This window comes from Dendrobates tinctorius, unplaced genomic scaffold (assembly GCF_039654945.1).
Source record: "Dendrobates tinctorius isolate UK_male_01 unplaced genomic scaffold, ASM3965494v1 ptg000063l, whole genome shotgun sequence".
NCBI classification, from domain to species: domain Eukaryota; kingdom Metazoa; phylum Chordata; class Amphibia; order Anura; family Dendrobatidae; genus Dendrobates; species Dendrobates tinctorius.
The window spans coordinates 20,933,533-20,948,830 of record NW_027361731.1 but is presented as its reverse complement, the minus strand read 5'-3'; the positions used below and the strand labels follow the sequence as shown (position 1 = coordinate 20,948,830).

At 43.9% G+C, this 15,298-nt stretch overlaps 1 protein-coding gene across 1 annotated transcript in view; it reads left to right on the top strand.

Moving 5' to 3' along the window:
• Nucleotides 1–327: 327 nt before the first annotated feature.
• LOC141094304 (uncharacterized) overlaps nucleotides 328–15,298 on the top strand; it is a 29,531-nt gene continuing 14,560 nt past the window's right edge. The window contains exons 1-5 of the mRNA XM_073580139.1: nucleotides 328–731; nucleotides 861–1,040; nucleotides 1,125–1,248; nucleotides 1,335–1,432; nucleotides 1,631–1,721. Coding sequence (XP_073436240.1) covers nucleotides 663–731; nucleotides 861–1,040; nucleotides 1,125–1,248; nucleotides 1,335–1,432; nucleotides 1,631–1,721 — 562 coding nt within the window. The 5' untranslated portion in view covers nucleotides 328–662. The remainder of the gene's footprint in view (nucleotides 732–860; nucleotides 1,041–1,124; nucleotides 1,249–1,334; nucleotides 1,433–1,630; nucleotides 1,722–15,298) is intronic.

Here is a 15,298-nt window from a genome sequence, read left to right as displayed (position 1 = left end):
GAAACCCCGTGACACCTAATTAAAGCATTATTGGAAACACGATCATTTACCGACATGTGCTCGAACTTTGCTCGGGAACACTAATCCGAATGTGCTACGTTCGTGCCGAATTTGAGATTGGCAAATGTTTTCCGACAAGTTCGCACATCTCTACTCACCGTATCGTACACTGCACATTGATGCCTTCCTGGACAATCCTTTTTCTTTTTTTTTTTTTTTCATGGATTCGTAACAGAATGAGTCCTGTGACCTCACTATAGGCACAGTCTCTGGACCTCAGAACGGACGGGGTCCTGAGATGCCATTTTTTTGGCGTGCTATCTGCAGCTTTCAGGTCACTTCTTGTAACTGTTTTGCAGCTTTAGAAACCTCAAGGGGTTAATAGAAGGTGAAAAACTGCAACTATGAACAGTGAGCTGTTTTCCATTTTTGTGCATTATGGTCCAACTTTTGCACTTTTCGGATTCATTACAGGACATGTCCACCTGAAAAGACATAGTGTGCACATGTCCTTACGCTATACCAACATCACTTCTCCTGTGTCTTGTTTTCCCATGGTATTTTGTATGATTCTTCATCAGCTGATCTTCCTTCCATTTAGGATCCTGGCAGATACAATCGGTATAATTATCTTCTAGAAAATTTACTTTAAACTTTAACGAATGGCTACGGACAAGATGGAGAAGATATTACACCTCACCCTAGAGATCCTCTTCCGGCTTACTGGAGAGGTGAGAGATTCTGATGACGTCACATTACATCATTCTTATCTATGGGAATAACAGATGGACAGAACTGGAGAGGTGAGGACTCTGGAACTGTCTGTAGTGAGATTTATTAATGTGTCTCTCCATAACCAGGATTACACAGTAGTGAAGAAGACCTCTAGTGAGCGCTGTCAGGACCCTGTGTCTGAGGGATGGGGAAGACCCCTGAGCCCTATCACGGGGCCTCCACCTCACCCCCTGATACGTGAGGACATCAATCACCAGAAGATCCTAGAACTCGCCTACAAGATGATTGAGCTGCTGACTGGAGAGGTGACACTGCTGGGAATGCTGGGACATTATACAGTAACACTATGAAGGGATCGGGGGGGATGACTGTATCGTTGTATGTGTCAGGTTCCTATAAGGTGTCAGGATGTCGCCATCTATTTCTCCATGGAGGAGTGGGAGTATTTAGAAGTACACAAAGATCTGTACAAGGACGTCATGATGGAGGTTCCCCAGCCCCTCACATCACCAGGTAATAGACAGGACTAAGTACACACGGCCTATAATTATCTGTATGTAAAGAATGAATTCAGTCCCTGTATGTGTTTCCTCCTCCAGATCTATCCAGTAAGAGGACAACACCAGAGAGATGTCCCCGGCCTCTTCTTCCACAGAACTGTAACCAAGAAGATCCCAATGTTCCTCAGGATCATCAGGTAGATGGAGAGAAGGTGTCATGAGATCTCCCCTATGATGTGTAGACGACTGTGAAGGTCTTGTGCTCAGTCTTGTTTTATCCACCAGTATTATATGTTTTATACTTGTGTAATGAGAGCGGTGGAGATGGCAGGATTAGAGCTGATCATAGATGGGACTTCTCCATCTGTCGGTGACTTTTACAATATTTGTTTCAGGGTGAAGATCTGACCCATATTAATACTACAGAGACATATGTGAGGGGTGATGAGCGGTGTAAAGAGGAGATTCCTACATATGACTACCCAGGTGAGTAGTGATCACTAAATGCAGAGAAGTCACATATTCTGCTGTAATTACACACGTGGTCAAAATTGTTGGTACCCCTCGTTTAATTGCAGAAAAACACAGAATGGTCACAGAAATAGCTTGAATCTGACAAAAGTAATAAATAAAAAAATCTGTCAGGCTGCTGCAGTGCAGATGGGTGCAGGCTCCACTAGATGGTAATACAGTCATGGCCAAAAGTTTTGAGAATGACACAAATATTATATTTTCACATGATCTGCTGCCCTCAGGTTTTTATGTGTGTTTGTCACATGGTTTTTATAACATACAGAAATATAATTACAATCATATTATGAGTAACAAAAGGTTATATTGACAGTTAGAATGAGTTAATGCAGCAAGTCAATATTTGCAGTGTTGACCCTTCTTCTTCAGGACCTCTGCAATTCTCCCTGACATGCTCTCAATCAACTTCGGGATCAAATCCTGACTGATAGCAGTCCATTCTTGCAAAATCAATGCTTTTATTTTGTCTGAATTTGAAGGTTTTTGTTTGTCCACCCGTCTCTTGATGATTGACCACAAGTTCTCAATGGGATTAAGATCTGGGGAGTTTCCAGGCCATGGTCCCAAAATCTCTGTTTTGTTCCCTGAGCCATTTAGTTATCACCTTTGCTTTATGGCAAGGTGCTCCATCATGTTGAAAAAGGCATTGTTGATCGCCAAACTGCTCTTGGACGGTTGGGAGAAGTTGCTCTTGGAGGACATTCTGGTACCATTCTTTATTCATGGCTGTGTTTTTAGGCAAGACTGAGAGAGAGCCCATTCCCTTGGCTGAGAAGCAACCCCACACATGAATGGTTTCAGGATGCTTGACAGTTGGCATGAGACAAGACTGGTGGTAGCGCTCACCTGGGCTTCTCCGAATAAGCCGTTTTCCAGATGTCCCAAACAATCGAAAAGGGGATTCATGAGTGAAAATGACTTTACCCCAGTCCTCAGCAGTCCACTCCCTGTACCTCTTGCAGAATATCAGTCTGTCCATGATGTTTTTTCTGGAGAGAAGTGGCTTCTTTGCTGCCCTCCTTGAAACCAGGCCTTGCTCCAAGAGTCTCCGCCTCACAGTGCATGCAGATGCACTCACACCTGCCTGCTGCCATTCCTGAGCAAGCTCTGCACTGCTGGTAGCCTGATCCCGCAGCTGAAACACTTTTAAGAGACGGTCCTGGCGCTTGCTGGTCTGTCTTGGGCGCCCTGGAGCCTTTTTGGCAACAAGGGAACCTCTCTCCTTGAAGTTCTTGATGATGCGATAGATTGTTGACTGAGGTGCAATCTTTCTAGCTGCGATACTCTTCCCTGTTAGGCCATTTTTGTGCAGTGCAATGATGACTGCACGTGTTTCTTTAGAGATAACCATGGTTAACAGAAGAGAAACAATGATGCCAAGCACCAGCCTCCTTTTAAAGTGTCCAGTGGTGTCATTCTTACTTAATCATGACAGATTGATCTCCAGCCCTGTCCTCATCAACAGCCACACCTGTGTTAATGGAGCAATCACTGAAACGATGTTAGCTGGTCCTTTTAAGGCAGGGCTGCAATGATGTTGAAATGTGTTTTGGGGGATAAAGTTCATTTTCTAGGCAAATATTGACTTTGCAAATAATTGCTGTTAAGCTGATCACTCTTTATAACATTCTGGAGTATATGCAAATTGCCATTAGAAAAAATGAAGCAGTAGACTTTGTAAAAAATAATATTTGTGTCATTCTCAAAACTTTTGGCCATGACTGTAGAGTGGAAGCAGAACTGCACCTACACAGAGCAGACTTGCAGTGCAGCACCCCGGTTACCACAGGTGGCAGCAGAGTAATCAAAACAGTCCCAGTTAAGGCCTCTTTCACACTTCAGATTATTTTCATCAGTTACAATCTGCCAAAAAGGCAGACGAGCGGATCCGTTCTGAGCGGATGGCACAGGATCCGTTTTTAGACTGATCCTGAAAATGAGGAAATTTAAAGGAAACGCTAGAGAGAGAGAGATTTTTTTTTTTTTTTTTGTCCGGCACCCAGACAGAATTTGGGGTTAATTCAGTGTCTGGAGGATCCGCCGGCAAAAAAAACGTTACAAGCTCCGTTTGGAAATCTTTGAGGATGTTGACGGACACTAACATTGTGGCGGATCCTCAAAAAAACGGATGCAACGGACGGCAATCAGTCAGGATCCGCCAATAATGAAAGAGAATGGGGAAAAAAAAGATCCGCAAAGAAAAATGGCGGATCTGTTTTTTTTCAAAATTGGCGGAACTTGACTGATTGTCAAAAACGGAAGTGTGAAAGAGGCCTTAGCAACACACTATAACACAGTACCAAACGGAATGAGCAAACACAGGGTCAGAGGCAAGCCGAGAACGTCAGGAGCAGATAAGCCAAAAGGACAAAAAACAGAAGCACGTCCGGATATAAGCCAAGTCAAAGCCGAGAGGTCAATACACGAAAGGGGAACACGGAGTCAAAATGGGAATGATGGGGGAAACAGAGACACGGGTTCAGACAACACACACAGCAGGACAAATCAGAGTCGACTTACAGCAGCACTAGGCAAAAGACTATCAACTACACCGCCTGCAGTAAGCGGTGATAAATAGCCAACCTGAACCCAGACTGAGGCTGAGCAAGGTTAACCCTTGACATGACCGGACCTGGGAAAAGGGAAGGCAGGGCTCAAAACCCGGTTTGAATCATGACAAAATCTATGAACATGAACAAATGAAAGTCAGACATAGCTTTTCAGCCATGCTTCCACAGAGTTTAAAAAAAAATAAATAAAAATCATGATATAGGCCTGGACAGAAATGATGGTACCCCTTAAAATGTGAGAAAATGGACATGTTAAATCGCGGTGTGTCCACTACTTAGCATCACAGGTGTCTACAATCTTGGAATCAGTGAGTGGCCTGTATAGAGGCTACAGATACTCACTGTGCTGTTTGGTGACATGGTGTGTATCACACTCAGCATGGACCAGAGGAAGCGAAGGAAAGAGTTGTCTCTGGAGATTAGAAAAAAAATTATAGGGGGGCGGAGCTAGTCAGCTATGTGAGAGGCAGCAGAACTCAGGAGCTCCTGTTAATTTATCCTGTTGCAGTACTCCATCCTGAGCCTTGAGGGGTCTGGACAGCTTTTTCTATACCTCTGGAGCCCGCGGTGCCGGTGGACAGTGACCAGGAGGTGTACAGCTGAGAACTATGAGAAAATCACGGCCTGGAAGAGGAGTGGAGGAGGAAGCTCAAAATGGTGCCACACTGCTGTGTAGGCCGACAGCCGGGAGGCATGAAGAGGAGAGACGGCGAGAGACAGCTGCAAAGCTACAGAGGTATGCGCGGTTCCCGGCCAGGGGCTCTTCCAAACAGCCCCAGCAAGCAAAGATTGGATCAGGGTGAGATGCAGCCCGAAATCTCCCCCCGGAAGGAGGTGGATGGCCCCCAGAATGTGCAAGGGGCAGGGGGAACCATAGTGACACAGGCTGAGGAGCAGATGCAGGATCCTGCACACATGGTCACTTTATCACAGACTGCTAATCCTCCCACCCTCACTGATGTCCTGAATGCTGTATCACAGGGCAATGCAGCACTGGCCCTACAAATGAGGGACTTTAAGGATGAGATGAGGAATATCAGGCAAGATATTAGATCATTAACTGATGGAACTACTGAGCTGGAAGAAAGACAAAACGATGTGGGAGATGTATTGTGGCCCGTGAGAACACGAGTGGAACAGTACGGCGGAATGATAGAGGCAATTAGAGCCAAACAAACAAGATGATTTGGAAAACTGGATGCACCGCAATAATATACGAATAGTGGGGGTCCCTGAGAAGGCAGAAGGAAATAAAGCCGTGGAATATTTTGAGACTTGGATTCGGCAGTCAGTTGGGAATAATGTTTCGTCCCTATTGTTTGCAATAGAAAGAGCCCATAGGGTCCCCACCAAACCCCAGGTTCCAGGGGCGCAACTGCGCACTGTCTTGATTCGAATCCTTCACTATAGGGACAGAGGTGCCATCCTGAGAGAGGCCAGGGACAAGACGGATCTAATAGATGGCCAACAGATCTCTTTGTACCCGGACTTTTCCATTGAGGTCCAGAATAAGAGTTGGCAATTCCAAGATGTTAAACGCCGGCTGCGCTCCTTAAAAGTGCCTTATTCGATGCTATACCCAGCTAAGCTACGAGTGGTAGCCATGGACTCTACCCGCGCTGGATTGGCTGGACAAAAATGAGAAAAGAATACGTCAGTTGGCAACCTAAGTTTATCTTCTGTTCATGGACTACTGTGTGTTAGTTGAACTCTGCTGAATGTCTTTTTTGCATTTTTCATGATATCCCCCTCTGGATTGACTGTTGGTTGGTTGGTGGAGAGAAGATGGAGCTCCCCTTTTACACTGCTGGATATTTTTGGCCTGCTCTGGTGGTGCGCTCGGGCTCTGGAATTTTTTTTTTTTTTTTTCTCTTCCATTCCGTCCATCAATATTCAAAAATACCCAGATGATCTGTAATGAAGACTCCTGTAATATATGGAGCAAATAGGGAAGGCTGTTATGATGAGTCACCGAAGGAGGAATAAACAAAATACCAGCTAAGTCCAGAAAAACCAGAGAGGTTGGCAGCTATTGGATCGCAGACCCCTGAACCTATCCACAACAACTAGCAGTAGCCGTGGGGGGTTCCTACGGTGCCCTAGACCCCTCGATCACAGCCGGAGAACTATATAGCCTAAAGACAGAAAGGGGAAAAACTAAACTGCCCCAGAGCAGACCCCAAAGCAATAGGCAGCCCCCAACATATAATGACGGTGAAGCAAGATGAAAACACTAACACAGATAGAAAGATAGGTTGAGCAAATGATGGGGCCCAAGCTAACTACATAGGACAGGATAGGAAAGCTGCTGTCTGCCATCCGCAAAAACCCTATCAAAATGAGCCAACCGACTGATAGGAAAAACAGGCCCTGAAGTCGCTAGGCTTCAAAAGACTATATCAGCACCCAGGTATATTCTGAAGACAGAGCAAAATATCAACAGATTAGAGACAAAAATGGAACTCCGCTCACCCCCGGCCGGGGATGGCAGAACTCCCAAAAAACAAGGCAAAACAACAACAAAACTGAAGAGTACAAAGCAGAGCAGAAAAACTTAGCTTTGAGATGCAGGAATCAAACTGGTCTCCAAGAATCCAGCAGGAAAATCAGCCAGGAAGAAGGGCGTCGGCAGCCTTATATCCAGTCCTCAATTCCAGCCACCCAGTCATCATCTATCTGCCCAGGTGTTTGGTAATCAGTCTCACTACCTTCCTTCACTAGAGGAGGGAGTTCATCAGACCTCAATGGTGAAGGGAAAAATGAACTCACAACAGAAGGCGGTATAGAAAGGGTTTGCTTATCATTGCTTCTGGTTGGTGGCAGTGGTGAGCTGCTAACAACGCCACTTTTTTCTGGAGAGCTGGACTTGCGGTGAGCCAAGAAAGGGACTCCCCGCCTCTAGTATTATGTTTGGACTGAGACTTGGGTTTGTTGGGGGGGAGGGGTGAGTTAGGTATTGTTACTATTTTCTCTCAATTGTCTCTTGGTGTGTGGGGCTATTGCAGCTAGATGTTTGCATGAAATGTTTCCTCATGATGCTCCGCTGCTTATGTCTTTCTTGAATAGCTATCACGGCCCGAACTCTTAAAATACTGATGTGGAACGGCCGTGGCCTGAATGAATCAACTAAAAGTAAAGCAATACTTGATTATGTAAAGACTTCCCAGACTGAAGTAATATGCCTGCAGGAAACATGCATAACCAAAGATAGACTTCTCTCTATACGTCCCCGATGGGTTGGGCAATGCTTTCATTCTACTTTCTCCACTTATTCTAGAGGTGTGAGTGTGCTGTTCCGGAAGAATACCACATTTCTGGAATCTGATTCTAAAATTGATGTGGTCTGTTTATATGCTTGAGAGGCAGGCTGAATGAGATTGAATGCTTGATTGTGGCTCTCTACGTCCCTCCTCCGTATTCTGGAATAGTGCTGCAGGAGAGTCTCTGCTGTGTAGAGAGACATCCAGGGGTCCCGATGGTGATACTGGGAGACTTTAACATAATTCATTAGATAAATCACAGGGGTTGGGGTGAACACTGGGGGGGGTCGGACACCCTTTGGGAGACTGCTAGCTGAAGTGGTGCTGACGGATATACAGTCATATGATAAAATTTGGGCACCCCTATTAATGTTAACCTTTTTTCTTTATAACAATTTTGGTTTTTGCAACAGCTATTTCAGTCTCATATCTAATAACTGATGGACTCAGTTATATTTCTGGATTCAAATGAGGTTTATTGTACTAACAGAAAATGTGCAATCTGCATTTAAACAAAATTTGACCGGTGCAAAAGTATGGGCACATCAACATAAAAGTGACATTAATATTTCGTAGATCCTCCTTTTGCAAAAATAACAGCCTCTAGTCGCTTCCTGTAGCTATTAATGAGTTCCTCGATGAAGGTATTTGTGACCATTCTTGTTTACAAAACAATTCCAGTTCAGTTAAGTTTGATGGTTGCCGAGCATGGACAGCCCGCTTCAAATCATCCCACAGATGTTCAATGATATTCAGGTCTGGGGACTGGGATGGCCATTCCAGAACATTGTAATTGTTCCTCTGCATGAATGCCTGAGTAGATTTGGAGCGGTGTTTTGGATCATTGTCTTGCTGAAATATCCATCCCCTGCGTAACGTCAACTTCGTCACTGATTCTTGCACATTATTGTCAAGAATCTGCTGATACTGAGTTGAATCCATGCGACCCTCAACTTTAACAAGATTCCCGGTGTCAGCATTGGCCACACAGCCCCAAAGCATGATGGAACCTCCACCAAATTTTACTGTGGGTAGCAAGTGTTTTTCTTGGAATGCTGTGTTTTTTAGCCTCCATGCATAATGCCTTTTTGTATGACCAAACAACTCAATCTTTGTTTCATCAGTCCACAGGACCTTCTTCCAAAATGTAACTGGCTTGTCCAAATGTGCTTTTGCATACCTCAGGCGACTCTGTTTGTGCCGTGCTTGCAGAAACGGGTTCTTTCGCATAACTCTCCCATACAGCGTCTCCTTGTGCAAAGTGCGCTGTATTGTTGACCGATGCACAGTGACACCATCTGCAGCAAGATGATGCTGCAGGTCTTTGGAGGTGGTCTGTGGATTGTCCTTGACTGTTCTCACCATTCTTCTTCTCTGCCTTTCTGATATTTTTCTTGGCCTGCCACTTCTGGGCTTAACAAGAACTGTACCTGTGTTCTTCCATTTCCTTACTATGTTCCTCACAGTGGAAACTGACAGGTTAAATCTCTGAGACAACTTTTTGTATCCATCCCCTGAAAAGCTATGTTGAATAATTTTTGTTTTCAGATCATTTGAGAGTTGTTTTGAGGAGCCCATGATGCCACTCTTCATAGGAGAATCAACTAGGAGAACTACTTGCAAGTGGCCACCTTAAATACCTTTTCTCATGATTTGATACACCTGGCTATGAAGTTCAAAGCTCAATGAGGTTACAAAACCAATTTAGTGCTTCAGGAAGTCAGTAAAAAGTAGTTGGGAGTGTTCAAATCAAGAAAATGATAAGGGTGCCCATACTTTTGCACCGGTAAAATTTTGTTTAAATGCAGATTGAACATTTTCTGTTACAATAAACCTCATTTGAATCCAGAAATATCCATCAGTTATTAGATATATGAAACTGAAATAGCTGTTGCAAAAACCAAAATTGTTATAAAGAAAAAAGGTTAACATTAATAGGGGTGCCCAAACTTTAACATATGACTGTATGGTGGCGAGACAATCCACAAAAGAGATTATACTCCTCCCTGTCCCTTTCCCATGGCTCTCTGTCTAGGATTGATATGGTACTGGGTAACCCACAGGCAGTCCGGCTGACCAGGGGAGTAGAATACTTGCCCAGAGCTCTGTCAGACCACTCTCCCTGTTTTGGCGACCTTTGACTGGGAGAGGGGAACGTACACCATGGTCGTTTAATGCATTCTGGATACCTATCATTCTGGCGGATGCCAGGATTCCTGATCTACTTAGAGTTTTTTGCTGTTAATGAAGGCACAGCCCCAAGAGAAATAGTATAGGACACGTCTAAAGCCTATCTAAGGGGTCTGTTGATCACGGAAGTGAGCAGAGTTAAGACTAAAGGCCCTGTCACACTAAGCGAGATCGCTAGCGATTATCGCTTAAGCGTCACCGATTTTGTGACGCAGCAGCGATATTGCTAGCAATATCGCTATGTGTGATACTTACCTCCGACCGACTCCCCCGCTGGCTATCGCTGATCGCGCGAGAACGTCCTGCTGGCGCCGACGAGCGATGCGTGGACGCGGGCGGGAGGACGTCTTCATCGCCGCGTCTGACAGGTAACGACCGCCGACCGCTGGTGAGATCTGCCTGTTTGGCAGCTCACTAGCGACCATTTAGCGATGCACCAGTGATCCTGACCGGGTCGTATCGTTGTCTGGATCGCTGGTGCATTGCTAAATGTAACGGTACCCTAAGTCTAGAGCATATGTTGATCTCTTGCAGAAAGAGGTTCTCTCTGCGGAAATGCAATATTTGGAAACTCCATCAGATGCACATTTTAGTGCATTAAAGGATTCGGAAAAACAATTAGCTCAATACGGGCTTTCAAAGGCTACAAATAAGCGTTATTTTCAGCGTCAGGCTTACTATGGGGAAGGAGAGGGAACAGGACATTTGCTGGCTACCTTGCTCAGGACCCAATCTGGCTCCACGATGGTGACCGAGATAAAAAATAAAAATGGGGAACTGGTGAGGTCTTCTGTGGGAATTTTAACAGCTTTTAGAGAGTTCTTTGGGACACTGTATGATTCTCGGGTGGGTTTTTCTGATATACTTAACAATTTTCTGGGGAGTGCTAGATTACCTACCTTGTCGGAATTGGATGCTGCCATGTTGGAGGCTCCAATTAGTATGGTGGAGGCTCTAGACTTTATGGCAGGAAACAAGGCATCGGGAACTGATGGGCTACCTATGGAGGTATATAAACAGTACTCGGATATAATACTTCCACAGGTGCTGAAGGTATTCGAAGCAGCTGGGGAGGATGGTCACCTGCCCCGGTCCTTGAATGAAGCAATCATAGTAGTGATACCCAAGGGTGATAAAGATCCTTGTCTTTCAGAGTCGTACCGACCTATCTCTATTTTAAATTTCGATGTTAAGATTCTAGGAAAAATCCTGGCGATACGGCTACCTAAAGTAATAACCAGCCTTATTCATCCAGACCAAACTGGCTTTATGCCAGAAAAACGACTGCGATTAATATTCGTTGGTTATATTTAAATCTACAGATGCCATCAAACGGAAAGGAACCTAGAGCTGTTGCGTCCTTGGACGCTGCCAAGGCATTTGACAGTGTCGAATGGTCATATCTGTGGGCTATATTAGCTAAGATGGGTTTTCGTGGAAATTTTGCCTGAGTACATCTATTATACTCGAGACCGGAGGCCAGGATCAGAGTTAATGGGGAGATCTCGGATAAATTTAACATATATAGAGGCACTAGACAGAGATGCCCCCTATCTCCCTTATTATTTGCTCTAGCTTTCGAGCCCTTGGTGGTGGTAATTCGTGTGGCACCTGAAATTACGGGATTTGAATATGTGACTCTGCATGAAAAGATAGCGTTATAAGCTGATGACATGCTCCTATTCCTTGGAAACTGGCCGTCATCCCTGAAAGTAGCAATGGAGGTCTTCAACTCCTTTGCAAGGATTTCTGGCCTATTTATTAACTGGGAGAAGTCCTCGATCATGCCGGTGGGATGGGCCCCGAGAATCCCTCGGGACTAACTAGACGCTTAAATGTAGTCACAGAATTTAAATACTTGGGAATTCATATCCGGCATAATGTACAAGATTTTGAACGCCTAAATCTTACCCCATTGTTTGCTAAATTTCATCAAAAAGTAAAGGACTGGTGCAGGTTACCATTGAGCATGGTGGGCAGAGTAAACCTAACGAAAATGGTCCTCCTGCTACAAGCTTTGTATATTCTTCATAATGTGCCCGTCTGGATTCCTAGCCAAATTTTTTACCAATTAAATAGAGTATTCAGAGCTTATTTGGACAGGAGTGGTCCTAGAATTCGGTTGGAAGTACTACGTAGATATAAAGAGAAGGGGGGTTTAGCAGTTCATAATCCATTTCTTTACTATCTCTTGGCACAATTGCAGCATTTCAGAGGATGGGGAAGAGGACTCAACTCTACGAAGTTCCTCGGGGAATATGCTAGCATGTGTAGTAGGAAATGACATGCTGATACAGTCGTTGGATTCGGGGCGGTTTCGTCAGGGCCTGGCTCTCAATATTCCGACAATGAACTGGTGTGGAATACGGCCAAGAAACTACTTGGTATACATGGGGTTACGAGACATGCCCTAATCTGGAGAAACTCGACTTGTGCAGCGCTCAATAAATTAGAGGGCTTTGAGCTGTGGGAGAGGAAAGGCCTTAACTTAATATTGCAACTTTATTCGGACGGGGAACTTCGATCTTTTGAAGATCTCAAACCTTTTCCATTCCTAATGCAAGATTTTTTTCAATGTTTGCAGCTAAGGCATGCCTGTGAAACACAACATCACTTCACCCCGCTTAATAAATGTGATAGAACCCCTTTGTTGGATAGAATAGTGATGAGAGGGGGATCAAGAGGTAATGTATCCATGATATATGCAGAGATGTCCGAAAAGAGTGGCAAATCTGGAAGCTTTGAAGTCTAAATGGCAGGCTAATGTGGGAGACTTCACAGACGATGATTAGGAAGATATATTGCAAGAAGTCATGAAAGTGTCGGTTAGTGAGGCGCAGAGAGTTTCACATCTTTTTTGCTTCACCTGGTATATCGAACCGCTGTACGCTTGTTAAGATAGGGTTATGCTAGAGAGGCTGATTTTTGGAAATGTGGTATGCCTAATGCAGACTTGATTCACCTAACCTGGATCTGTCCCTGGCTATGTTGATTTTGGGGAGATGTGGTTGATTTACTTATTAATGTTTATCAATGTCCTATGGTTCTGGACCCTAAAATGGCCCTTTTGGATCAGGTGGCGAACTTGCCACTTTCGGAGGGGCACCAGTTGGCAATTTCACGTATACTATATCAAGCTCGCAAGAGGGTGGTGGCTCATTGGAGGGGATCCTCTGTACCTACAATCATGGAGGTCACTAATGCAGTCAATAATACTATTGTTATGGAAAAGTATGTATATCAAAAGTGACGGACAATTAAGAAGTGGGAAGATATGTGGGCGCCCTGGTTGGATACTCCTGAGTTGGCACCTTCTTCTTTAACATGGTTGAGAGTGCTTAGGAGGATGTAATAAGATCCTTAGATCAACATTACACTTTGGTGAATGCTACTGCAGAGGTGGCTCTTGAGGATATGCTAACAGCCCGGGATTTGGAACTGACATTACAGGCGTTAAGGACCGTTTAGAAATTTGATCATCTGCAATGGAGAATTGTGGCCGTGAGGAGGCTAAATACACTAGGGGAGAGAGAGAGGCTTTTGTTGGGTGGGGGGTGGGACTATGGGGAACTCTATGGGTTTCTAGATTGTTTATGTAATATGCTGTTCAGGAATTATCCTGTGTTTGATGTGTCTTCTAGATTTTGAGAATGTTCAATAAAAATTTACCTGATCAAAAAAAAAAAGAAAATTATAGACAAACATGGTAAAGGTTATAATATAAGACCATTTCCAAACAGCTTGATGTTCCTGTGATTACAGTTGCACATATTATTCAGAAATTTAAGATCCATGACACTGTAGCCAACCTCCCTGGACGTGGCTGCAGGAGGAAAATTGATGACAAATCAAAGAGATGCATAATATGAATGGTAAAAAATGAGCCCAGAAAAACTACTAAAGAGTAAAGGTGAACTTCAATCTCAAGGGACATCAGTGTCAGATCGCACCATCCGCCGTTGTATGAACCAAAGTAGACTTCATGGGAGATGAACAAGGAGGACACCATTGTTCAAAAAAAATCATAAAAAAGCCAGACTGGAATTTGCCAAACTACATGTTGACAAGCCACAAAGCTTCTGGGAGAATGTCCTATGGACAGATGAGACAAATATGGAACTTTTTGGCAAGGCACATCAGCTCTATGTTCACAGACAGAAAAATGAAGCATATCAAGAAAACAACACTATCCCCAATGTGAAACATGGAGGAGGCTCTGTTATGTTCTGGGGCTGTTTTGCTGCATCTAGCACAGGGTGTCTTCAATCTGTGCAGGGTACAATGAAATCTCAAGACTATCAAGAGATTCAAAAGAGAAATGTGCTGCCCAGGGTCAGAAAGCTTGGTCTCAGTCGCTGGTCATGGATCTTGCAACAGGATATTGACCCAAAACACACAGCTAAAAAACCCCAAGAATGGCTAAGAGGAATACTTTGGATTATTCTGAAGTGGCCTCATATGAGACCTGACCTAATTCCTATTGAGCATCTTTAGAAAGAGCTGAAATATGCCATCTGAAAAAGCAACCTTCAAACACGAGACAACTGGAGCAGTTTGTTTCTGAGAAGTGGGCCAAAATACCTTTCAAGAGGTGCAGAATGTTCATTGGCAGTTACAGGAATCGTTTGATTGCAGTGATTGCCTCAAAGGTTGTGCAACAAAAGATTAAGTTAAGGGACCATCATTTCTGTCCAGGACTATTTGATGAGTTTTATTTATTTTTTTTAAATTCTGTGGAAGCATGGTTGAAAAGCAATGTCTGACTCTCATTTGTTCATTTTCATAGATTTACTTTTGTTAGATTCAAGTTTTCTGTGACCATTGTGGGTTTTTCTTTCATTAAACGAGGGGTGCTAACAATTTTGACCAAGTGTGTATATGTTGAATTTCTACCGGCTGTACTGGTCCTGGAAGGACAGTCAAGTGAGAAGCCAAACCATTTTGAGGTCAACAAGAAATATGTAGGCAGATCAGGAAAGGATTGAGAAGTAGGATCCGGTAATAATCTATTTTAAACCGGGTAATAATAATAATAATAATAATAATAATAATAATTTTTATTTATATAGCGCCAACATATTCCGCAGCACTTTACAATTAAGCGGGGACATGTACAGACAATAAATTCAATACAAGTTAAGACAATTCAAACAGTGACATTAGGAGTGAGGTCCCTGCTCGCAAGCTTACAATCTACAAGGAAATGGGGGGACACAGTAGGTGAAAAATGCTTGTTAATTCAGGTCTGGCAATTATAATAGGGATTTTCATATAAAGCTGCATGATCCGGTCATCAGCCCGTGTGTTTAAGTGCAATAGACAAGTATCAAGTGCAGTTATCCTGTGCATGAAGGGTGTGGAGACAGATGAATAGTAGGGTGCAGATTCAGAATAATATTTGGAAGGAGGGAACAGGGCAAAGTTAGCTTGCTGGGTAGTTGATGTGGTAGGCTTGTTTGAAGAGATGCGTTTTCAAAGCGCGCTTGAATAGGTCAGGGCTAGGTATCAGTCT